Source organism: Macaca fascicularis, chromosome 1 (assembly GCF_037993035.2).
Source record: "Macaca fascicularis isolate 582-1 chromosome 1, T2T-MFA8v1.1".
Lineage (NCBI taxonomy): Eukaryota > Metazoa > Chordata > Mammalia > Primates > Cercopithecidae > Macaca > Macaca fascicularis.
In genome coordinates, this window is record NC_088375.1 from 192579142 (window position 1) to 192605705 (window position 26564).

A 26564-nucleotide genomic window follows, 5' to 3' on the forward strand; every position below is an offset into this window, starting at 1 on the left:
CAAAGAACTAAAAATAGAACTACTTTTTGATCTAGCCAGATACACTACTGGGGGTATCTGCCCAAAATAAAATAAATCACTATATAAAAAAGACACCTGACCCGGTGCGGTGGCTTATGCCTGTAATCCCAGCACTTTGGGAGGCCAAGGCAGCAGATCACCTGAGGTCAAGAGTTCAAGACCAGCCTGGCCAACATCGTGAAACCCTATCTCTACTAAAAATAGAAAAATCACCCAGACGAGGTGGCGCACACCTGTAATCCCAGCTAATCGGGAGGTTGAGGCAGGAGAATCGCTTGAACCTGGTAGGCAGAAGTTGCAGTGAGCCGAGATTGTGCCACTGCATTCTAGCCTGGGGGACAGAGTAAGACTCTGTCTCATACACACACACAAAAATGACACCTGTAGTCATGTTCAACACTATTCATAATAGCAAAGTCATGGAAGCAACCTAACTGTCCACCAGCAGTTGACTGAATAAAAAAAATGTGGTATGCAGATACCGTGGAATACTTTATAGCATAAAAAAAGAATGAAATCATGTCCTTTTCAGCAACATGGATGGAGTTGGAGGTCATTATACTAAGTGAAATAACTCAGAAACAAAATCAAATACCGCATGTTCTCACTTATAAGTGGAAGCTAAATAATGAGTATGCATGTACATAAAGATGGAAATAATAGACACTGAAGACTCCACCGGGGGGAGGGTAGGAGGAGGATGAGGATTGAAAAATTACATGTTGGGTATAATGTTCACTGTTTGGATTATGGGTACAATAGAAGCCCAGTCTCCACTAATATGCAATATACCCGTGTAACAAATGTATGTTTTCCCCCCGAATCTAAAGTTTAAAAAAAGCTTTGCTTGGTTGCAGGAAAACTAACTCTGGATACATCAGGCAGAAAAGAAAAAGAATTTATGGGATGAATTTAGAAAACGGTTGTATTTTAGAGAATAAAAGGATAGTTTAGTCTCTTGAAATGGAACTAGGAATTGATGAAGTTCTCTTAGAAACCTAGGCATTGTACTGACCCTTCTCTGTTGAGTTTCTCTGAATCTAATTTATTTCTTCATATCTCCAGGCAACTTTCTTTGCTTTTCTGACACATAACCATTCTATTACTCAAGTTCATGGCTGCTGCTTCTTTTTTTTTTTTTTTTTTTTTTTTTTTTTGATACCAAGTTTCGCTCTTGTTGCCCAGGCTGGAGTGCAATGGCGTGATCTCTGCTCACTGCAGCCTCTGCCTCCCTGGTTCAAGCAATTCTCATGCCTCAACCTCCCAAGTAACTGGGATTACAGGCGCCTGCCACCACACCTGGATAATTTTTTGTTTTTGTATTTTTAGTAGAGATGGGATTTCTCCATGTTAGCCAGGCTGGTCTCGAACTCCTGATATCAGGTGATCCGCCCGCCTCGGCTTCACAAAGTGCTGGGATTACAGACGTGAGCCATCGCGCCCAGCCTCAAGTTCATGGCTTCTTCATTCAGGAGAGCAGCCCAAACTGTTTCACTTCTAATCCTAAATCTTGGGGGAAAAAATTTAGGTAAACAGCTTGGATCAGGTATCACCCTTGGCTCAGATTCTTTAATTTTTTCCTGTATTACTGGTACAGGCAAGTTGTAGTACAACATTCAGAGCCATGGGGATGGAGGCACCTCTGAGAAAGGGCATTGGTATGAGCTAGGCAAAACACTACAGACAGTGCTTGAGACAAAGCAGCACGTATCCACTTTTGGTTGAGAAAGGATTTCAAGAGAGGATAATTTTAGAATTCCTTGTGGTCATTGGGTATTGAATGGGAGACTTGATTCCCAGCTTTATGTTGGAACATCCAGAGTATCCTTAGAATTGTGGTCTTTGGAATTGGACTCCTGCCTCAATTCTATTAAATCTGACAAATATGTATTGAATACTTACGTCCTTACTAGTGTTCAAGAGTCCACAAAAGCAGCAAAAGAAAAGGAAAACAAAAAGAGTATTCCACTCCATACTAGTGCTTACTTGAGAGCCTGATGTACAGGTTTTGGCTGGGTCTCTTTTGAAGGTTAGGGGTCTGAATGGGGCTTTTAGTATGGGCATCCATTTCTTCACAGTTTTCTTAACACCTTCCCAGTCCCTCACATATATTTGGAGCTTGCAAAATGATATATCAGCTATGTTAAAAAGCACAAAGCATGGAGTTATGGAAAGACGAGACTGTTTGAGTAAACAGAGGCTGAGAAAAAGATAGTGCTTCTTAGTATAGTGCAAGATAGGTCTATAGATAATTCAAGAAATAGAAAACCAAGAGAAGCTCATGAGACTGGATTGGAAGCCATATGAAATGGAGATACTCATTCATGCTTTACCTCACAACACAATTTTTTTTTTTTTTGGCTATTGATATCAAGAAGAACCCAGTATGCTTGAAATAAATTCAGGAAGGAGGATTATTATTATTGCTTTTCAAAATTTTTAAGACATTTTAGTGGGTTTGGAATAGTATCTCATTGCTGTTTTAGTTTGCATTTACCTGATAATTAGTGATGTTGAGCATGTTTCATGTGTTTATTGGGGTTTGTATGTCCTTGTTTAAATTTTTTGTACATTTTAAAACTGGGTAGTTTGTCTTCTAATTATTGAGTTATATGAGTTCTCTAAATATTCTGAATACACTTTTTTTTTGTTAGAGCAAGAAAGTTAAATTTTGGTAACATCTGACTTACCAATTTTTTCTTTCATTGTTCAAGGCGAGAAATATTTACACATTCCTAATCACAGATATTTGTTTGTCTCTTTTTATGTCCAAGCTGAGAAATCTTTACTTACTCCAAATCACAAATGCTTGTTTTTTATTTTATTTTATTTTTGGAGACAGAGTCTCACTCTGTCACCCAGGCTGGAGTACAGTGGTGTGATCTTGGCTCACTGCAGCCTCCACCTTCCAGGCTCAAGCAATCCTCTCGTCTCAGCCTCCTGAGTAGCTGGGACTACAGGTGCCCACCACCACACCTGGCTAATTTTTGTATTTTTTTTGTAGAAATGGATTTCACCATGTTGCCCAGGCTGTTCTCAACTTCTGAGCTCAAGCAATCTGCCCACCTTAGCCTCCCAAAGTGCTGGGATTACAGGTGTGAGCCACCATGCCGAGTCCACAAATACTTGTTTTTTAAAAACAGCTTTACTGAGATGTAATTGACATAGTACATTTTCATAAGTCTGACAAATATATACACACATAAATCATCACCACATCAATGTGGTGAACATATCTGTCATTCTCAAAAGTTGCCAAAAGTGCTTCTGTGAAGTTCTTCCCTGCTGTCCCTCTGTCTGCAAGGTATCTACTGATCTGCTTTTCTGTTCCTTATTATATATTTGCATTTTCTAGATTTGTATATAAATGGAATCATACAATATATATTCTTATTTTTGTCTGGCTTTTGTTTAATTATTTTGAGATTTATCCGTGTTGCTGCATGCATCAGCAGTTCATTTCTTTTTATTCCATTGGATATATTCTCAACAGTTTGTTTATTCATTTACCTGTTGATGGATATTTGGATTGTTTTCAGTTTTTGGCTATTACAAATAAAAATGCTATGAACATTTGTGTACACATCTTTGTATAGAAATATGATTTATTTTGGGTAAATACCTGGGGGTGAAATGACTGCCGTATTGTAGGTATATGTTTAAGAAACTGCCAAGCTGTTGTCCTTAAAGCGGTTGTGCCTTTTTAAACTCCTGCGAGCAGTGTGTAAGAGTTCCGTTTGCTCCATATTCTTGTGAACATTTAGTATGGTCAGTCTTTTAATTAGCCTTTTTGGTAGGTGTGGTGATATCTCAGTGTAGTTTTAATTTGCATTTCCCTAATAATTAATGATGTTGATCATCTTGTCTTATGAATCCTTTTTCTTTGCAACCCCTCCTTAGGGTTCTGTTTCTTGGCCTTACATCCCTATTCTCAGGGTCCCATCCGCTGGCTCCGCTCCTCCCTTTCCTCCCACCAGTGTCAGGATCCTGAGCCCGCTCCTGTCCTGCTGGCCCCATCTGGCTCCTGCCCTCAGCTCCTCTGAATCTTTGCTGTATTTTATTTGTTGAACTATCTGTTTAAGTCTTTTGCCCTTTAAAAAAATGAGTTTTCTTATCTCATTTAGTTTTGCGAGATCTTTATATTTCCTGGATACAAGTCCTGTTGGTTCATTCCTTCCACCCCCAGTGAGGTGGATCTTGCTCTGTTGCCCAGGCTGGAGTACAGGATTGTGATCATAGCTCACTGCAGCCTCAAACTCCTGGGCTCCAGCGATCTTCCTGCCTTGATTAAACAAACAAACAGACAAAAGAAACAAAAAAAAATTTTTTTTCTTTACAGATGAGTTCTTGTGATGTTGCCCAGGCTGGTGTTAAACTCCTGGCCTCAAGTGATCCTCCTGCCTTGGCCTCCCAAAATGCTGGGGTTACAGATGTGAGCCCTGTAATTTGTAGGGCTAAGCCCTGCACAAGTCCTTTTTAAGATACATGCTTTGCAAATGGTTTCTGCCAGTCTGTGGCTTGCCTTTTTCATTCTCCTAACACTGTCTTTGAAGAACAAAAGTTTTAAATTTTGATAAAGTCCGGTTTATTAGTTGTTTTATGAATTGTGATTGTTTTTGGTGTCATATCTAAGAAATATTTGCCTAACCAGATTTTCTGTTATGATTTCTTCAAAAGTTTTATAGATTTAGCTTTTACATCTAGGTTTGTTGTTCATTTTTAAGATTTTTATATATGATGTGATGTAAAGGTCATTTTTAGTTTTTCTCCCATGCAATCAGTTGTTTCACCATAAATTTTTGAAAAGTCTTTCCTTTCTGCACTGACTTGTCTGGTGCCTTTATCAAAAATCAAGTGACTGTATGTATGTGAGTCTTTTCTTGGACTCTGTTCTATTGATCTATGTCTGTCCTTTCCCCCAAATTTGGTCATTGGCATTTTACAGTAAACCTTGAAATCTGACAGTCTTAAGCCCTTTATGCTTTTGAAATTGAGAAAAGAGCCTGATATCTCATATCTGCTTAGTGGAGGGTTGAAAATTAGGGTATTCATATTTACAGATTACCAAATAAAAATTTAAAAGATAGTAAATAACTGTGGCTTCTTTGAGCACATGGGGAGGGGATGAGTAGTTCCATCAAGTAAAGATTGTGATGTTTTAAGGAAGAAGTTGCTGTACTTGATAAGAAGAAAAAGATAAAGTCTGTGATAAAGACAGCAAAGTTCAGATGTTTTAAAGTGATGGCAAGGAATAAAAAATAGAAACAGAAAATGTAGGATCTTTTAAAAGGAGCCAGTATAGTAGAATAAAGAAGATAGAATAAGGAAGACTTAGAGTCTAGTAAGTTTGAGCTGCAGCATCTTTACATGTGGATGATTATTAGTGAACATCCCAAATAGTGCTGGGATTTCCATGTAAGTCAGTTATCTTCACACTTTTTCACTCCTTTTCATACCGTGGAATTGTAGTGATAATCAGTGTTGATGTTTTATGTAAGCAGATAATGACTGATGCGCTGTTACAGAAGAAGGTCTGTTTGTTTAGATATTAACTAGTAGTAGGTAACGATCAGCTGACTTGTAGTAAGATCCATAACCTTAAGGGATTCTAGCTTAACTTATTCCTACTTATTTTTTTGAACTCCTTCAATGAATATGAATTCCTCCAATGAATTGACTGGTGTGTTCCTCTAATTTTCTCTTCTTTGATGACTATTGTTTTAAAGTTCAGAGTTGAGTGAATTTTAACATAGACTTTATCTTTTTCTTCTCCTCTAGCATAGCAACTTCTTCCTTAAAACATCAGAGCCTTTTCTTGATGGAACTACTCGTCTTCTACCATGTGCTCAAGGGAATGTAGTTATTTACTATCTTCTAACATTTTAATTCTAGTTGAATGTATTTTCTTTATTCAGCTTTCTCTCTCTACTTACCCCTTTTTATTTTTCTGTTCATTATTTAATAAAAATTAAAGTGGTTTTGTGTAAGAGATGCAGTCTCATTTTTCTTTGACCCTTAGTGCACTTTAAATTATAACAAGAAATCTAAAGGTAGATAGAATGTATTTATGATCCTCTGAAAATAACTCCAACACAAGTAATCATAATGAGCAGTATGGAAGGTCTGTAATATTTATTATTTCAGACATTTTATATTGTTAAATAGCTTGTGTCAGTCACATTGCTTATCAGAGAAGACTTATAGGTAATTCAGAGATTTTTTTTTTGGCCTCTTCAGGTGCTGTGCACTTCATGCAAAGCCTGACATTATGCGCATGAGCAGGGAAGATTTTTGTCTTTTTAAATCCACAGCATAGAACTGAATTGAATTGTATTTTTATATGTTGTACACTATGGAGACTTTTGACAAAGGGAAAATAAGCAAGCGTGTCTTTTTACAAATGTTTCTAACAAAATTGATTATAATAATATTTTTCATTTATTGAATGCCTACTATGTGCCAGGCATTCACTGTGTGCTAAATATTCCACATGTATCTTGTCATTTATTCCTCAGAGCACTTCTTTGAGGCTTAGAGGTTTATTTGACTTTTTTAAGGATACATAGTTAGTAAGTGGGAGAGTAAGAATTTAAGGCTAGGTATCAGTAACTTCAAAGTCCTCACTCTTTTTGTTATACATAAGAAACACACATGTACATAAATATATATATTAAGAAACATACTCATATATAAATATTGTATATACTGTATTAAGACACATGTCCAAATATAAGAAGAGACCAAAAGACTGAAGATTAGTGTTTCTTATTTTTTGTCCCTTAAAAAATTAGTGCTTAAAGAGCTTTTGTTTATGTGGGTTATGTCTGTCAATATTGTGTTACAAATTAAAACTAAGAAAAATTTAAAGTATTCACATAAAAAATTACAAAGTCTCTGTACTGTACAGCATATAACAAATATAATTGAATTCAGTTCTACATTGTGGATCTTTAACAAACCCTTTGCCAACATAGATAACAAGTTTTATGAAAAGTAACTGTATGTTCCAAAACAAAATTTAGTGAGAAAATTGGCATTACATTTTTGCAGATCTTTTAAATATCTGACTTAATAGGAGACAGCTGGATTCTCATCTCTCTCTCTCTCTGCATTTAATCTCTTGTGATATCACACACCACATAGCATCTGAAAAGCTCTACTATATACTTTATGAGAGGATCAGAGTGAGAAAGGCAAATAATATGTTATTATGAAAATAGTTTTGACTCTTCAGACTGCCTGAAGGGTCTCTGGACCACACTTTGAGAACGGCTGATCCGTAGACACCACATATAGCAGCTTAAACGGTTTCTTTAGCATTTTCTGTGCATCATACTTAGCACTAAAAGAGAAGACAGGATCACTTTCCACTATGTTAGCCCTCTGCCAGCATTGATGCCATACTCACTTGTATAGTGCCATGGAAGCAGAAGTTGTGGAGGAAAAAACTGATGATAGAATATCCAGTAAATGTTGGTTGGTGAGCTGAAGTAGTATGGTTGCAAACAGAGGTCAGCATAAACACTTCAATGAAACAAAATCAGTGGACATATGTTACTTGAGGGATGTGTGTGTGTGTGTGTGTGTTCTAAACTAGGTATAAGAAACATTCTGGAGCAGATTCTGAGTTTTCTTTTGTTTGTTTGTTTGTTTGTTTTTTTGAGACGGAGTCTTGCTCTGTCGCCCAGGCTGGAGTGCAGTGGCCGGATCTCAGCTCACTGCAAGCTCCGCCTCCTGGGTTCACGCCATTCTCCTGCCTCAGCCTCCCGAGTAGCTGGGACTACAGGCGCCTGCCACCTCGCCCGGCTAGTTTTTTGTATTTTTTAGTAGAGACGGGGTTTCACCATGTTAGCCAGGATGGTCTCTATCTCCTGACCTCGTGATCTGCCTGTCTCGGCCTCCCAAAGTGCTGGGATTGCAGGCTTGAGCCACTGTGCCCGGCTGATTCTGAGTTTTTAAATTACAGCTACAAAGATGATGTTGAATGTTCTTATGAGAAAGACTGGTTGTGTTCATCAATCTTTCCAACTACTCAGAGACATAGACATTTTAATAGGGTGAGATTTAAATGCAAAATACAATATTTACTTGATGACAGAATAAACATTTGGTTAATGCCCAACAATCTGTATTTTTTCCTCCCTAAATTGTAAAGTGAAATATTTTGAAGATGAGAACTATACTTATAGCATAAAATATCTTTGACCATATATATGATCCTTAGGTTTGTATTCTAAGTGGAGTTCTATTTTTTTTTTTTTTTTTTTTGTGACAGGGTCTCATTATGTTGCCCAGGCTGAGTGCGGTGGTGTTATCACAATTCACTGCAGTCTCGACTTCCCTGGGCTTAGGTGATCCTCCCACCTTAGCCTTCTGGGTAGCTGGGACTACAGACACACCCCCCCACACTTGACTAATTTTTTTTGTATTTTTTGTAAAGACGGGGTTTCGCCATGTTGCCCATGCTGATCTTGAACTCCTGGGCTCAAGTGATCCGCCCATCTCTGCCTCCCAAAGTGCTGGGATTACAGGTGTGAGCCACCATGCCCGGCCCTAAATGGAATTCTGAGGAAGGCTTTAGATTGTATAAATTCAGAACACAGTTTTATGAATCTAAGATGAAATAATTGTGGAATGATTTGGAGAGACTCTAGAGAAGAGCAATAAACATATTGTGATTCTTAAAACAGATCTTGTGAGAAGAGTTGGAGAAGTTCTGAACTTTTAACTTAGAGAAGAAGGAACCCAAATAGTGTTACTGTTGTAGAATATGTTACAGTCATTATCAAGAGAACCCTGACCAGTTCTCATTTTCCAAGATGGAATTTATAGAAATTTACTTCTCTGTAGCAAGGGAAATTTAGATTAGCTTGTTAAAACTTTTTTTTTTTTTTTTTTTGAGATGGAGTCTCACTCTGTCACCCAGGCTGGAGTGCAGTGGCGGGATCTTGGCTCACTGCAGCCTCCGCCTCCTGGATTCATGCGATTCTCCTGCCTCAGCCTCCCAAGTAGCTGGGATTACAGGTGCGTGCCACCACTCCTAGCTAATTTTTGTATTTTTTAGTAGAGATGGGGTTTCGCCATGTTGGCCAGGCTGGTCTCAAAACTCCTGACCTCGTGATCTTCCCGCTTTGGCTTCCCAAAGTGTTGGGATTACAGGTGTGAGTCTCCGTGCCCGGCCAACTTTTTTTTCTTTTTACCATAATGAATTGTATACCCTAGAACTGATAGAATATATTGTGAATTTTTCTTCCCTTAGAGATTTTAAGAAATATTGTTGGTCTCCAAAATAATTAATACGAGGACTTGGCTGGGCATGGTGGCTCATGCCTGTAATCCCAGCACTTTGGGAGGCCAAGGCAGGCAGATAACCTGAGGTCAGGAGTTCGAGACCAGCCTGGTTAACATAGTGAAACCCCGTCTCTACTAGAAATAGAAAAATTAGCCGGGCGTGGTGGCACACACCTGTAATCCCAGCTACTCGGGAGTCTGAGGCAGGAGAATTGCTTGAACCCAGGAGGCGGAGGTTGCAGTCAGCTGAGACGTGCCATTGCACTTCAGCCTGGTTGACAAGAGTGAAACTCCACCTCAAAAAAGAAAAAAAGTTTAGGAAACCCTGAAGAGTATGAACTTGATATTAATATTAACTTGATATCAATATGAGCAGTTACTATGTGTTGGAAACTGTTCTCAGTGCTTTATATGTATTAATTCTAATCTTACAACAATCCTTTGGGGTAGGTATTATTTTATCCTCATTTTACAGATGAGGAAACTGAGGCATAAGGAGGTTACTTTACTTGTTCAGGACCACATAGCTGAAGGGAAGAACTTGGATTCCAATCCAAGCAGTCTTGCTCCAGAGCCTCTATTCTTAATCACAAAGCCATGTCTTTTCCTATGTATATGGACATTGACTCTTCTATTTTGCTGAAATTAAACAGAAACTTTGATTTGGGTCATTTATAACTAACTTAGAAAAAAGTAACACCAGCTGTTTTCGTTTGGAAATAGCTTAAGTTATTTATTCATCTACAAACCTAAAAAAAATTATTTTACATTACATGATAGTAAAATATAAAGTCAGTCCGTAGTAAATTATTTTATTTCTTTTTAGATTTCTTCCATAGTTGACTCCTTTGTCTACCCAAGCATCCACATACATTTTTCTTCCTATATCTAATACTTATTTTCCCCTTCCTTAAGGGAGACAACCCAGAGATTCTACCATTTACTATATTGGAAAATATAAGATCTCTGGATACAGTCTGTTTCAGCAGAGCCGAGGATAACTTCTTGTGGTTTGGAAACCTATAAACCAAAGATGAATTATATGCAGTCTACATATCCAGAATACAGTGGTGGAGAAGGAATAGGAAAACAACAATAAAAGGTGTTATTCAGAAAAGAGGATAATGGGAAACTCAGTAGTCCCTAGTCCATATTGATCATAAAATCCTGCTGGATAGGAGTGGCAGAGACTCCCTGGCAGAGTAATAAGTCCTTTTAATCTGCTCTTTGGGAAGATTTTCATTGTCCTTTATGGTCCTTCAAGGAATCTTACCTTGTCCAGTATCCTCAATGGCCACATCTTAGATTGGTATTGAAAAAGATGCCCTTTCTGGGAAATGCACAGTTTTTACAGCTCTCTTCATTGATAAGCCTTGGGGAGTATTTTAGAAACTTGAGACTTTTGCAGTTTAGGCTCTTTGACCTCTCACTCTCCCATATAGTTACCTTAAAAATTTTAATTTCTAGACTTTTTGCTCCTTCGAGTAATTAGAGCCAAAGGACCTGCCCAGACACTTTTTTGTTTTGTTTTGTTTTGTTTTTTTTAGTGTGTAGACTGCCATTTGTACCTTGCTTACCTCAGGGATGTCTTGTTTTGGTGCCGTGGAACATCTTTAACCGTCTGGTGAAACCTATGCATCATTCTCAGAATGATGTTTCAAAATTCATAAAATACAGGGGTGGGGTAGGGGGAGGGAGGGCATCAGGAGGAATAGCTAATGATGCCAGGCTTAACATAGATGATGGTTTGATCTGTGCAGCAAACCACCATGGTCCACATTTACCTATGCAACAAAGCTGCACATCTTGCAAATGTACCCCTGAACTTATAATAAAAATTGAAGAAAAAAAAATCACACAAAAGGTGAAAAATAAAACCAGTTAATTATATCAAAATACAGTTATCAAAATATTAACTTTGTGACATAGTAATATATACTTTTAAAATAACACATTGAACAAAAGATCTAGTGACAAATCTAAGAAAGTCAGTTTTGAAGTAGTTGATGAGTTTAAATAAAAATTTTAGATTTCTGCAACATTTCTCATTGGTTATAGTTGTGATTTTTATTGGTGGCAGAGTTATAGATACTACTAATGTTACTGTGATTTGTTGTCTGCTTTCATAGTTAAAGGAAATGCTAAATTTCAGTCACAAGTTAGTGGAAATAAAGAAGATATTTTCCTTTTCCAAGTTATTTGACCTCTTTTAGCTCCTAAGGGAAAGGTGGCTTTGGTGAGGCCATTTTAAACAATAGTCTGGGTGGAAGGACAACACCTTAACATTACCTTTGTGTGGTAAGGTATCAGTCTTCTCTACTGCTAATGCTGTAGTTTTGTAACTATACTCAGCTACCTCAGTTTGGACTTCAGAAGCACTTGGTTTCTCCAGCCTTGCAAGACTTCAGATTATAGGGCTCTTAGCTGAAATTGCAGGACAAGGGCAGGGAGTACCTATGTTAGCAAATCTGTATTTTCTCTGTCTCTTCTTGTAACTTTAATCAAAGTTTATTTCTCTTTTAGGACTTCACTTTAAATGGCAAGAAAGAGCCAACACATGCCAACATTCTAAATTTTTCCTGCATTTCTCTTTTTGCACTAGCCTCAGTTGGCATATGGCTTGCTTTTCAAATTCCACAGATAACAGTTCGACCAAATTCTTTGTCATCAGCTTTCCAACTGTCAGTATCGGAATTTATTAACTCATTAATTCATCTTTAAGAGAGTGTCCTATTTTAGCTTATGTTACTTGTATCACTACACTGCCATGTCCTAAATTCTCTGTGTTAGGAACTACATTCATCTGCTGATGGAGACTCTTTTATAGTAGTTGAACACATTAAAAGTCTGTAGGGTAGGCAGTCTGGCTAGGATGGCAGCTTCACAATCTACTTCACAAAAAAAAATCAGGGACCCAGACTTTTTCTCTCTGTTTCCATATGCTCAGTATCTGGCTTCCATGTTCAGGATCACCTTATGATCCAACATGAATGCTAGAGCAATAGTTAATTCTGTCCACACTCCAGAGGGCAGGCAGGGCAAAAGGTACAATACTGTCCTGAATAAAATTGGGATTTATTCCTAAGGTAAAAGTTAAGAACAGTTAATAAGTGGCAGTAGGAGTCTCTGCCATAGCCCCTGCTTCTGATTGCTTTGAGTGCTGAAACACTGTAATAGGAGTGATAGCACATATTGGCCCTAAGAGATGCGTGAGATCAGAATAATTCAAGAATCAGTCCTGTGGTAATTACAAGAATTTCTCCTGAGTTCTAAGTTGCTCAGTTTTTTATGTGCCGCAGGTCTTAAGATGAAATGCCAGGTGCCAGGAATGATGTGGGGAGGATTCAGTAATATTTGGGTCACAACATTGTTACCCTCAGTGTTCTTCGTCCTTTTATTTTCTTTTGTGTCTTACTCTTACCTCCATTTAGGGAGCCAACAATATCTCTACCTATTTTCTCCCCTTTTTGATACTGTTGAAACTTGAAAAACTTTCTGAGGAAGCCTTTGCTACACTTTGGGAATTAGGAAAGTTGCAGAGGGATCATGTGAGTGTCCCTGTTTTCATAAAGTGGGATTCAAACCCCCCATGTTAATGACTCAGTTTTGAGTTGTTATAGCCTGATCCAGATGCTCCTTATCCTTTAATTTTATGAAGAAAAAATTCTGTAGGGAACTTCTTTTAAGTAATGGTTACCATCATAGATTTAAGAACTGCAGACAAATTCTTCTCCATGCTTTCCTTTCTCCCACAAGTAACAGTATGTGCTTTTCATCTTACTTCCATGTTCTCATTTTTCTCTGTTCTAGTAGAATGGTTTCTTTTCCTGTGTAATACTGCCTGTCAGTCTGTGCTCTGAGTCATACTTTTTTCTGTCTTATCAAGGACTTCAAACCTATGAGTACCCTTACCTTTTGCTGCTTAGTACTGTCACCTCTTTCTTTTAACTTTTGAACTGGTTACGGTCTCATTTGTTTGGGGAGGAGCACACCCATACCTTCATTGGACAGTTTACTATTTCAGTCATGAAAGTTTCTTCTTTCAAAGAGATTAGCGTCTTGTGGGAGAGAGGTAGATAAAGATAATCACAGTTACATATAAATTCTATGATAGGGGTATTTATACTCTGCTTTAGGAATAATAGCTCCTTTAGTTTAGGAGATGGAGGATGGAAAGAGGGGATTGACCAGGCTTCCTGTAGGGGGAGATGTTTGGTCTTGAAGTAGAAACCAGCCAGGCAGACAGAGAAGAAAGGGACATTCCAGAAAAGAAGGCCCTTATTCCATATCCAGTTACTATGTTATTTTTCAAATAACTTGTACTTGGCACAGTATTAGTTAGCATCAGAAGTACTAATGTATGGTCACTGTCCTTAGTGGTCGGGGGAGAGGAGGTGAGGGTAGAAAGCTTAAGCATATGATTCAACTGTGCATGTGAAACCACATGTCAGTTGCCAAACTGAGGTTATAATTGCTCTAAGAATTTAGAGAAGGATTAATGAAAGATTAGTAAAAGCTAAAGTAGTTGAAAATGAGGAATTTAGATTTAGCATAGTAGGAGTAAGGGAGCCATTGAAAGCGTTTAGGTATAATGACATGAAGGCAGTGTTGATAGGTTTCTCTTGGAGTGTATGCATGGACTGGATATGATTAGTAGGGAGGGGTGGTTGAGACATCAGAGTCCAGGAAGCCAGCTAGGAAGCTTTTGGAATGAGGTGAGGTAATGAGGGCCTGACATTTCTTAACCAGATTTCCATAACCAGATTCCTCAGAGCCTCCCGTGCTGTTTTTAAATTTACCACCATCTGTTCTCGTATACAAGTGGACTTTTGTCATCACCATTCCACTAATAAGTTTGTTTGTTTGTTTCTTTTTTTTTTTTTTTTTTGAGGCAGGTTCTCGCTTTGTCACCCAGGCTGGATTGCTGTGGTGCACCCTCAGCTCACTGAAACCTTCATCTCCCAGGTTCAAGTGATTCTCCTGCCTCAGCCTCCCGAGTAGCTGGGATTACAGGCGTCTGCCACCACACCCAGCTAATTTTTGTATTTTTAGTAGAGACAGGGTTTTACCATATTGGTCAGACTGGTCTTGAACTCCTGACCTCAAGTGATCCGCCCGCCTCGGCCTCCCAAAGTGTTGGGATTACAGGCGTGAGCTACCGCACCCGGCCTAATAAGTTTGTGTCTAAAGTTACTGGTGATCTGGCCAAATCTAATGATCATCTTTTGTGTTCTCCATGCTTAATGGAGAACCACAATAGCCACCAGCCTAAATACCAACAATGGAGGCACTTTTTGCTTCACTACCAAGAATGCAGTATATAAAATTTAAGAAATTGCAAACAGAACAGAAGCCCCACTTTTTTAGAGTTTAAATTTGAGATGTTTTTATAGTGTACTTAAAATTTGCTCTTGCAGAACTGATGAATATAAGCACAGTGGAATAATTTTTACACATGATGGCTTTGAAGACTAGGGTCCTTTTTCTTTCCAGTCTATTTAAATCTTCACTTAGCTGAAGTTCTTCAGCTAAGTCAATCTTAACTTAGCTGAAGACTTCGCTAAGTTCTTCTTTCTTTACCCTCAAGGCTTTCTTCCATGTTGTTTTCTCCTTTTCCTGAACCTTCACAGCACCCAGAGCTCAGCTGTGTACTTTTTTTCAGTTCTTTGTTGTGTCTGAACTTCTTTATTGAACTATAAGTTCCTGGAGGACAGGAATTTTACCACACTTCCTATGTGTGTATTTTTATGTTTTACTCTAACATAGCTCTTTATGCGTGTATAATTGATGCATTCTTGTTAAATATATAACAGACAGTAAATACCTGTATTACTGAGATTCTCCTAAAGTCTTATTACTGGCACTGGGGGAAGGGAGCAGAAGGCAAAGATGGTTCTCAGTAGGGAGCACCTGCAGTAATAATTATATTCCCATTTGTAATATGCTTTTGTATGAAAATGCATGTAACTGGCTGCTTTGGGAATTTGAACAAAATAAACCTCTACTCCATGGAGACTTGATTGAGGTAAATTGGATGACAGCATGGTATAAAATAGCCAATCTTTATTGAATGAAATGTGAATAATAATATAAGTAACCACTCTTATTACCAATATGAGTAGTTAACATTTGTTAAGTACTTACTACTTGCCTGGCACTGTTCTGAATACTTTACATCAGTGAGATGGGTACTATTTAAATTATCATCTTCATTTTACAGATGAGATATGTTTAGCAAAACTACCAGATTGGGTATCAGGAGATCTGGGCTCTGGTTTTCGTACTACTGCTAACTACCTGTGTGAAATTGGATGAACCTTAACTTCAGTTTTTCATTAATGAAGGGATTAGTCTCTGATCTCTAGAATACTTTCTCTACTGTTTTGACATTGTGTGATCTCTAAATGATCCTATCTTCTTATTCTACGAGTCCCTATGACTTCTTGCTGGGAACAGACGTTTCTGGTTGAGATTGTAGAGTAGGATAGTAAGTTTTTTTTTTTAAGGTCTCTGAAGATGCTATATAGATGAATTTAAAGTTCAGGTTCAGAGGAATATGTACAATAGAGATGGAGGGAATTTGAGAAAATGAGTAAGGTAAAATTGTGGATCAACGTATCTGAAAATCAAGAGGACTCAATTTACTGGCAGTGCAGATAGAATCCTAATGGTTGTCTTCTGATTTATAATTGCTCTTGCTTAATGTGGTTTACTTTATAGTGTATTAGTGCCCTCCCAAGATACTCCTAGACTAATATTATTAACTAACATTTACTGAGTATTTCTTTTGTGCATGTTTTAACACATTTAATTTTCAAAGTAATATTTTAACCATAGGTACTATTGTTGCATTTTACAGATGAGAAAACTTGGAGGCAGAGGTAATTAACATCTTCACAGTTCTACAGCTTGTAACTGTTAGAATCAGTTCTTAGACTCTGGGTCTTCCTCACTCCAAACTCCCTGTTCTTTATTGATTCTCTGTTGCCTCCATGTTGTTCAGAGCCTATGCATAATAATCAAGGTTGCTTTTTGTCAGGAGCCATTTGGAATGAAGGGGCTATATGGGATTTTCATAGCTACTAATGTTTTCTTTTGACTTGAAGTCAAATGAAACCTTTAAGTTTTTGTTGTTGTTGTTGTTCTCCTTTTTTCCTTTATTTTGATATCACTTAGAAATCTTTTCATTCATCTCTACTTTATTGTCAGTCATTATTCCTGCTTCTTTGATCCCAGAATAGAAGGGCTTATATCCTCTGCCGAAAGTTAACAATTCCAATGTGAAGCGTCAAGCCTTGTTTCTATATTCTTATCTTCAATTCTTAGAGCAGCTTTCTCCCTTTTCTAGAATATGTGTTAACCTGGCATATTTAGTTTTCTTTCTTTGTGTGGTAATGGTCTGAATTTTTCAGCTTTGGAGAGAAATACACTACAGAATTCAAATCACTGGACGTTTGCCCAAGCCTGTCTTTGAGTTTTTAATGCTTCTTTTCTTGCTGACCATTTATGTGAAATAATGCCTTATATTCTGTACTCCCACATCTTCAGTTAGTTTTTGTAAACCTGTTCCTTGACTTGTTTTTTAAAAAAAGTAACTCCCTGGTACTGCCTATTTTTCTCTCACTCATCGGTGTCCTTGACTTTGCATTCCTTTTTTCCGTCAACTCCCCCAGCTAGCTTGTCTCTTTGCTCTTCTTGTATACCCTGCTTTACTCTTCCTACCTCCTACCTGCATAAACTCTACCTTGCTTCCTTTGTGCAGATTCCTGTGCAAGTTTCTCAGTTACTTCTCTGACCTCTTGTCTCCACCTTACTTTTTGGTATTTTGTTTTTATGACTCTCCTAAAGTTTGTGTAAAAGAAATGCCAGAGGTACATTTTAAGCTTTTAACGGCTGGTGGTGGTGAGTAAAAGAGTTGGGCTGCAGCTGGGTTTTTCATACCAAGATCCTGTTGCCCTCTTAAAGAAACAGGCAGCAATATTTAGAAAGATTGGCATCGGAACCACTTTGTATGTGTGTGTTGTTCTGTATTTTAAACAATTTTAAAACCAAGTTGTGTTTTGATGAGGAAAAAATTAAGAAAAAAGATTGGAAATGTTGATCCCTTAAATATTTGGTTTGCTCATTAACATACTCAATCTTTTTCCTCCAGATGTAACTCAGGCTTTCCCTCACTTTGGAACTCCTAGATTTGTGAATATTGGATATTTTGAGAAGCAGGGGTTCTTTCCTTGATATTGACTAAGGAGTCTATTTACCTTCAGGATGACATCTGAACTGGAGAGCAGCCTAACATCTATGGACTGGTTACCACAGCTCACCATGAGAGCAGCCATCCAAAAATCTGATGCTACACAAAATGCGCATGGAACAGGAATTTCTAAGAAGAATGCACTCCTTGACCCAAATACAACTCTGGACCAGGAAGAAGTCCAACAGCACAAAGATGGGAAACCTCCATACAGTTATGCCAGCCTCATTACATTTGCAATTAATAGCTCACCCAAAAAGAAAATGACTTTAAGTGAAATTTATCAGTGGATTTGTGATAACTTCCCATATTATAGAGAGGCTGGCAGTGGTTGGAAGGTAAGGATTTTATTTAAATTATTTCTTTTACGAAGTAAGCAATGATAATACTGATTTCTACTGAAAATAAGGCTTTGTGAAGGCTCATGTAATTGATTATGAAATTTTGATCTCTAGTGATTTTTAAGATGTCAAAAAAAAGTTTTTAGCTTAGGTGAATAACTTTATTTTTGGTAGATTATTAGTGTGTTCAAGCTTGATTATGTTATAGTACTGATGTAGCATAAAGTAAAGCAGAGTTAATGTAGCATTCACTGGAAACCATACCGGCAGTTCAGGTGAGTTGACAGTGAGCCTAAAGTGAAAAACAACATAGTGTTGCAGCTAGTACTAACTACATTTATCAGTAAAGAATTTTTTTTTTTTTTTTTTTTGAGACAGAGTCTCACTCTGACGTCCCAGGCTGGAGTGCAGTGGCTTGATCTTGGCTCACTGCAAGCTCCGCCTCCTGGGTTCACACCATTCTCCTGCCTCAGCCTCCCGAGTAGCCGGGACTACAGACACCCGCCACCATGCCCGGCAAATTTTTTGTATTTTTAGTAGAGACGGGGTTTCACTGTGTTAGCCAGGATGGTCTAGATCTCCTGATCTCATGATCTGCCCGCCTCAGCCTCCCAAAGTGTTGGGATTACAGGCGTGAGCCACCGCGCCCAGCCGATTTTTTTTTTTTTTTTTTTAAATTAGAGACAAGGTGTTGCTCTGTTACCCAAGCTCGAGTGCCTGAGCACGCCACTATGGCCAGCTAATTTTTAAATTTTCTGTAGAGATGGGGCCTTGCTCTGTTGCCCATGCTGGTCTCGAACTCCTGGCTTTAAGTGATCCTCCTGCTTTGGCCTGCCAAACTTTTGGGATTACAGGTGTGAGACACTGTGCCTGGCCAAGACTTTTTAAAAAATATTTATCTTGAAAGAATTTTAGATTTTTGCAAGAGTTGCAAAAGCAATACAGAAGGTTCCCATGTGTACTTCGTCACCTTCTTCTAATGTTAACATCTTACATAACCATAGTACAATTTTCAAAACTAAGAAATTGACTGAGCATGGTGGTTTATGCCTGTAATCCCAGCGTGTTGAGAGGTGAAGGCAAGAGGATTGCTTTAGAACAAGAGGTTGAGACCAGCCTGGGCAATATATGTTGCTCATGATTAGATGTTTTCTTAGAATGAGGTATTACATTTTTGGGAAGAATAATACAGATACGACCTTTTGTGCATAACATATCAGAGGATAGATAAGTATTTCTTAATGGGAATGTTAACTATGATTCTTTGGTTAAGGGGATGTCTGCCAGGTTTCTTCATTATGAAGTTACTATTTATCACTTTGTAAATAATAATATGTTTTGGGGGGATACTTTGAGCATTTGCAAATACAGTAAGTCCTTAACTTTGATAGGTTCTTGGAAACTGTGACTTTAAGCAAAACAACATAAAGTGAGACCAATTTTTTTTCTCATCAGCATTATAATGAAATGATGTTATTTGAAGACGTGCTATACTTTTGACTTAACGTTGCAGTTTCCAAGAACCCCATTAGTAGTGCTAAATGAAGACTTACTATACTTTATTTCTTCTTAAACTTTTGTCCGTTAATTTTAGCATTGATTGGTAGGTCATAACTGTAGCAATTATTCCTCTCTCTCCTCCCCTCTCCTCCCTTCCCTTCCCATTCCTTCCCCTACCTTCCCCTCCCCCACCTTCCCCTCCCCCACCTTCCCCTCCCCTCTCCCCTCTCTCTTTTTTTTTTTTTTTTTTAAGAGTCTTGCTCTGTTGCCCAGGCTGGAGTGCAGAGGCACCGTGTCAGTCCGCAGTAACCTCTGTCTCCTGGTTTCAAGTAATTCTCCTGCCTCAGCCTCTCGAATAGCTGGGATTACAGGTGTCTACCACCGTGCCTGGCTAATTTTTATATTTTTAGTAGAGACAGAGTTTCACCACATTGGCCAGGCTGATTTCGAACTTCTGACATCGGCCTCCCAAAGTGCTGGGATTATAGGCATGAGCCACCGTGGCTGGCCAATTATTACTGTTTTCTAATGGTGATTGTCTCTTTTCCTTAATTCCTTCGACATTTATTAATTGATACTCTTCTGAAAAGATGAGTTGTTCCTTTAGTCCCTTTTATTCATTTATTCAATCATTTATTTATAATAGTATGCACTCATAGATATTTATTCTTTGTGCTATTGTTGTCATTCAAATTGTTGCAACTTTGGCCCTTAGGATCTCTTATAGGTTGGCCCCATACTTCTGTTTGCTTAGCACTTTCTTTTTGGGACCTTGAGTTGTTCCAGGGATATATTGAGTCTTCTTGCCCAACTTTGGAATCAACCACTACTTTAAGGAGACTTTTGAGGTACTAGCTAATTTATGTTATACAACAAATAATTCAACTTTCTTTTTTTACATTTTTAAGTTTTTTTTTTTTTTTTTTTTTTTTAGACAAAGTCTTGCTCTCTCTGTCAGCCTGGCTGGAGTTCAGTGGTATGATCCTAGCTCACTGCAGCCTCAAACTACTGGGCTCAAGTGGTCCTCCTGACTTATCCTCCTGAGTAGCTAGGACTACAGGTGCGTGCTGCTATGCCCACCTGGCTAATTTTTAGGGTCTTGCTATGTTGCCTGGACTGGTCTTGGCCTCAGGTGATCCGCCTGCCTCTGCTTCCCAAAGTGCCGGGATTATAGATGAGGGCCACCGCTTTCTTTCGTCTCTGCACATGTTATATTCATATTCTTACATAGGAATTAACAAGTCGTGTGCTATGTGGGGGGTGTGTATACATGTAGAGGAAGGGAGTTATAGAGCTTTAGGTCGATCATCAGATGGTAGTTACTCTTTGGTTTCTCTTAGGCCTTCCTACTTCAACACTTTTGCCTTTTTCATTTGACTGGGTTTATTAGAGACATTTGCTGATTTACTGTGCACCAAGGATGTGCTGTGCATGATTCCCTTGTAAGGGAAGGGATTGTGCCTCACTGAAGTTTTTGTATCTCTTTCTCTTACATACCTTAGCACACAGTACTTCCATTTAGTAAGCTTCAGTAAGTGCAGTTTGAATGAAAGCATGAATTTTGGTCCCAGTCCACCTTTTTAGCTTTATTTTTTGTACCTTCCTTTCATATACTTCTCGCCATTCCAGCCTACTAGCTGTCTCTGTAAGTAAGCACATATATTTCCTTCTTGCTTTTGTTTTTCTCTTATTTCTCCTTGGACCTTGTCTCTTTCACGCCCCCCTCCCTCTTTTAGTTGATATTGCCCTATTACTTCAGCTCATGTATTATTTCTCATCTCCCTGTAGAATCAATCTCTTGTGTTACCATATGCTTTATTAATAACAGTATTATAAACTTAGTTTTTTTGTTCAGAAATCTTGTTTCATTAGTTTTTGTTTCTGTACTTAGATACTCAAAATGATAGCTGCTTTTATTATTTTCTGTCTGCCAGGCACTATACTAAGTGCCATCATTGTCTCTTTAGGCCACACAGTAGCCTTATGAAATAGGTATTATTATTGTCCAAATTTTAGTAAAAAACTAAGGATTAGAAAAGTAACTTTCTAGAGTTTATGGGGGAGTATGATAATCTAAATTGAGTGGTACAGAGAATAAGTGCCACTAGAGTACCAGGAAGTGGGGAATCATTAGATAGCCATTGAGGGAAGTGGGACTTGAGCTGTATTTTGAAGAAGAGTTAAGATTTGTGGAGGTGTTTTTCAAAGTTCAAGTGTTAAGAAGCACTCGGTTATAATGGTTTGCAGTAGAGAGTGTGATAGGGTCAGAATATGGAGATCCTATGAATATATGAATGCCAAACTGGAGAGCTTGGTCCAAATTTAAGGGATAGCATATAAAGTTCGAATGTTGTTTTTCCTCATTAACTTGTCTGACTTCAGTTTTGATGATGTCTCCCTGAGAATGCCAAATCCATTCTACTGATATTCCTTGCCGATAGCCAGCCCAAATCATGGGTCTGAAACTGTTTTGGATGTAGTGATGCAGTTTCAATTGGAAAAAATAGAAATAGAGAAAGGTAATATCGTTGTTAGAACTAAATAGGTAGAGAACTAATGGGTAGAGAAGGATGATGTTGCTCTTAGAACTAGAAGATCCTGAGAGAGATGATCTGGTCCTATCTACTGCTTTAGGCAGACTTTTAATGTTTCCAGAGATGGTTATTAAAGTTTCCTTTACTCAGTTTTTAAGTATTTGGTGCCTAGCATATGGCATGATCACTTTTAATTTTATTTTTATAAACATAGAAATATTTTGAACACTTCAAGTGGAGACAGATGGAACCTCGTTTATCTTCTCCTTTGCACAGACCTTTTTCTATTTTACTTCCCATTCCCTCTCCTTAGATTTGTTTAGAACACTTCAGCAATCTGCTGCTTACTCTTCTTCAGGTACGGAGGAGATGAATCGTAGGAAAATGGGAAGTCACTTAGAACTTGTGAAGTTAGCTTGTATTGGTTGAAGAGAGGTTTGGAGAAAGATCTTAAAGTGACTGTCACCACCTTTCCAGAAATGCAGAGTCAACTTACGCGACCCAGAGGACAATATGTTGCCACTGTTGCTTAAAAAGACTCAAATACAGTTTTAGTAAACTCCCTTTCATTTTGTGTCAGGGCCTTGAAGGGAGATTACATATTAAAAATACCTCTTTGGAGTTTCCATAATTGAATGATTTTGTATTCAGAACTAGAGGAAAAGGAATTAAATTTTCAGGCTATGTGCAGTGGGCTCATGCCTATAATCCCAGCACTTTGGGAGGCCAAGGCAGGAGAATCCCTTGAAACCAGCCTAGGCAACATAGTGAGATCCTGTCTCCACAAAATAAAAAATAAAAAAGAAATTAGCCGGGCATGGTAGTGTATCCCTGTGGTCCCAGCTACTTGAGAGGCTGAGGTGGAAGGATTGCTAGAGCCCAGGAGGTTGAGGTTGCAGTGAGTTATGATCATGCCACTACACTCCAGCCTGGTGACAGAGCGAGACCCTGTCTCCAAAAAAATAAAAAATAAAATTTCATGGTATTCACTTTGAGGAAAGGTAACTTATTAAGTTGTTGAAGGTTAGGATAATTTAAAAAAGGAAAAATACAAAAGTGGTGTGTGGGTGTATTGTGTTACTTTTTGTGTGGGTTAAAAAGGAATAATGTTATTCATTATGTGTTTGCTCATTGTTGGGAAAAGAAATTTAGGAATTTAAACTAGAAATGTAATTAATGTGACTACCTCTAGGGGATAGATGGGAACCAAGGTGGAAAGGATGTAGAAGGAAATAAGATTTTGCGTATACTTTTTTATATAGTTTTAACTTTTGAACCCATGTACATGTTTTACATATTTAAAAAAAAAACAAAAGAGATTAAAAAAGGAAACCCTCAAACAGAATACAAGCAGAAACAAGCCTAACATTGTTTTGAATTAATAATGTAATCACACAGAAAAAAACAAATTGAAGAAACTTTTGGTATATACCTTATATACCTTCATGGCATACATTCCAAGGCCAAAAATAGTTACAAAGAAATCATCAACTTAGTAGATATGTGTTCGGTGGTGGAACTTCAGTAGAGGCAGTCTCTATCTCCAAAAACCCCTAGGAAAGAAGTTGGGAGGGAAGAAGTTAGAAAGTTGAGAGCAATTCTGAAACCATTTTAGTAGGGTAGAACAAATGAGTACTTATATTGATTTTTGGGGGGACCAGTGGGGACAGAAACCAGGACTCACAGAAGAAAGAATGGATAAGAATATAGCAGTTGGTTGGATTGGAGGTGGCAGTTTAAACTCAACTTTAAAATAAAAATTACATAGAATGCTTTTAAAATTAGAATTGCCAGGTCACTACTCTAGAGATTTTAAATTAGGTGCCTTGGATAGATCCTAGGAATCTGCATTAAAATAACATTTCAAGTGAGTCTAGTGCAGATAAACTGTAGTTTTGAGAAACTGCTTTTGGGGATGGGGTTTTTAAGGCCAATCAGCATGGCTTCATCATTTTGATTGATTAGGTGATTGAAAAAAAAAATCACCTAATTATTTCTGCTTCTCCACTTCACCAACTTCTTTTCTTGGGGTTATGGGAGATGGGGACTACCCAAGCTGTAAGGTCTGAAGTAACTTTACCTCTTTTCTTTGTGGGTTTTATGTGTATGTACAAGTCTTGGCTTTCGTATCTCTGTGTTTTTACATTCTAAATAGGTTTTTGGTATTTTTTTCCCAACAGATATGTGATTACCCTTTGAAAAACATTGTGTCCTAGCTTTTGGGTTGAAAGACAAGGTTCCTGCCCTCATGGAGCCTGTTTATATTTTGGTAGAGAATACCGCATGGAGGGGGAAGACCATTAAATAAACAATTGCAGATGTGATGAGAAATTCAGGATGACGAAGTTTATTACAGTGGAACCTAACTAATCTGTGAACACCAGAAAGGGCTTCCTTAAAGAACTGAAGTTTAATACAAGAATGAATTGAAAATTGAGTAGATTGATTTAGGTGAAGAAGATGGAGTAAGGCTGGGGGCAGTAATCTTTGCAGATGTAGCAACTTGTGGAAAGCCTAGAACCTGAGAGAGAACATTGGAGGGGATGAATGTAGAAAGCAAGATAGGGTCAGATCATGAAGAGTCTTTCGAGGCTTAAGAATATTGGATTTTGTCCTAAGTGCGCTGAAAGTTTTTAAGTGAAGGGGTAACACCAAATTTGCATTGTGAAGACATAACTCTCTGCAGGGTGGAGAATGATGGAAGGAGGGCTGAAAGGAAAGGGGACACCAGTTAGGAAGCTGTTGTACTAGTTTTGCTGAGACTGGTTCCCTAGACTGAGTAGTCACAGAAAAGATGGGGTAAGATTGGCAGATCTAAGGCAGGCGTAGTGAAGTTTAGTGATAGATTTGTTTTAGGTGGTAAGAAAGAGACAGGAGTTAAGGATGCTTTACAGGTTTCTGATGGAGCAGCAGTTATGTGAATAATAATGTCTTTGAACTGAGAAGGGAAAACTGGAAGAAGATCACATTGGGCATAAAGATTGAGTTTAGTTTTAAATATGTTGAGTTTGAGGAGATTCTGGAGATGTGCCATTGATAGTTGGAAACATACATTAGGAACTTGAGAAAAGTCTGTCCTGGATCTAGACAGATTTAAGTGATTTGTCACAGGTGGTCATTGGGTGTAGATGAGATTAGCTAGGCAGCAGATGTAGAAATGAAAACGACATAGGGCAGAACCCTGCAGATTTCCAACATTTAAGCTTTTTGTAGAGGAGGAAGACTGTGTAGAGGTGTGTACTTCCTTTGAAGTGATGAGTTCACACTGAGCCATTTACTAATGATACTTCTTTGTTCTGACCATCCTGATTTGTATTTTCCCCTCATCTTGAACTTTTAAGCTGGGTAGGTGAACTACAGTTTGTCTGATGCCTCTTTCTTTTTTCCCATCTTATTTTAGATTTGAATTGTGTATTTTTTATGATTCCATTTTATCTCCACAGTTCTTAGTTATCCCCTTTCTAAATTTTTTTTAGTGATTACTCTAGGGTTTACTATATACATCTTAGTTCATTCAGGCTGCTATAACAACAAAAAGAAAACCAAAAACATAGGGTCGGGGCTTACAAACCACAAACATTTATTTATCATAATTCTGGAGGCTGGGAATTCCAAAATCAAGATGCCGACAGGTTCTGGTGATGACCTGTTCCCTGGCTCATAGATGATCCTGTTCTCATTATAACCTTACATGGTAGAACAGAGAAATAAACTCTCTGAGGCCTCTTTTATAAACACTAATCTCATTCGTGAGGACACCCTTCATAACCTAATCACCTTAAAGGCTCCATCTCCAAATATCATCACGTTGGGAATTAGGTTTCAACATAAGAATTTTGAGGGGATGCAAGTATTCAGTCGATTGTAATATCTTTAAGTTACTGCGCTGTGCCTTCAAATAGTAGGTTATCAAGTTTTGGGGGAGACTAGGAGATAATTTAAGAAAAATGGAAATATTATAAACTATATTTAAAATTTTTCATTCAAAATGGAAATAGTTTTAGTACTACAGGGAGAAAAATGTGTATTTTTAGAACTTAGATGATCTATTTTATTGAAGACTCTCAATGAAGGAAAGACGGGGGCATGACTAGCAATTTTCTTCTTTTTTTTTTTGAGACTAAGACTGTGTCTCCAAGGCTGGAGTGCTGTGGTGCGATCTCGGCTCGCTGCAACCTTCACCTCCTAGGTTCAAGTGATTCTTCTGCCTCAGCCTCCCCCGTAGCCCCCCTGTAGCTAGGATTACAGACGTGTACCACCATGCTCAGTGCTGAGTGCCCTTCGTCCTGGGAAACAGGGTGCAGCCGGAAAGGCGGCCGCCCCCTCGCCCGTCACGCAACGCACGTTCGTGGGGAAGCTGGCGCTAAACCATTCATAGACAACCTGCTTCTGGGTCGGGGTTTCGTACGTAGCAGAGCAGCTCCCTCGCTGCGATCTATTGAAAGTCAGCCCTCGAAACCATTTCGTGTATCATGTCAGAATTGTTTAAACCACATCTTTCCAGTTTCTTTGACCCATCCTTTTTGCTGTTGTTGTCGTACATTTTACTTTTACATAGTTCCAAACTCCATAATAAATTATATTTGCTTTATAAAATTTATTTTTTATTTTTTACAGTCTGAATAT

The 26564-nt window shown here is 38.2% G+C and overlaps 1 protein-coding gene across 26 annotated transcripts in view; it reads left to right on the plus strand.

Annotated features, from left to right (window-relative positions):
• The window catches only part of FOXJ3 (forkhead box J3), a 152048-nt gene that overhangs the window by 41798 nt on the left and 83686 nt on the right, over window positions 1-26564 (plus strand). For 18 of the 26 annotated variants that reach the window (XM_005543753.4, XM_074010666.1, XM_074010629.1 and 15 more), the window contains one exon: window positions 17577-17901. The exons of 1 other annotated variant lie outside the window; for it this stretch is intronic. In XM_005543753.4, coding sequence (XP_005543810.1) covers window positions 17577-17901 — 325 coding nt within the window. Of the gene's footprint in view, window positions 1-17464; window positions 17902-26564 lie in introns of all 26 variants that reach the window. 7 more of the 26 variants (XM_045373292.3, XM_015437564.4, XM_074010668.1 and 4 more) reach the window with 1 other exon arrangement.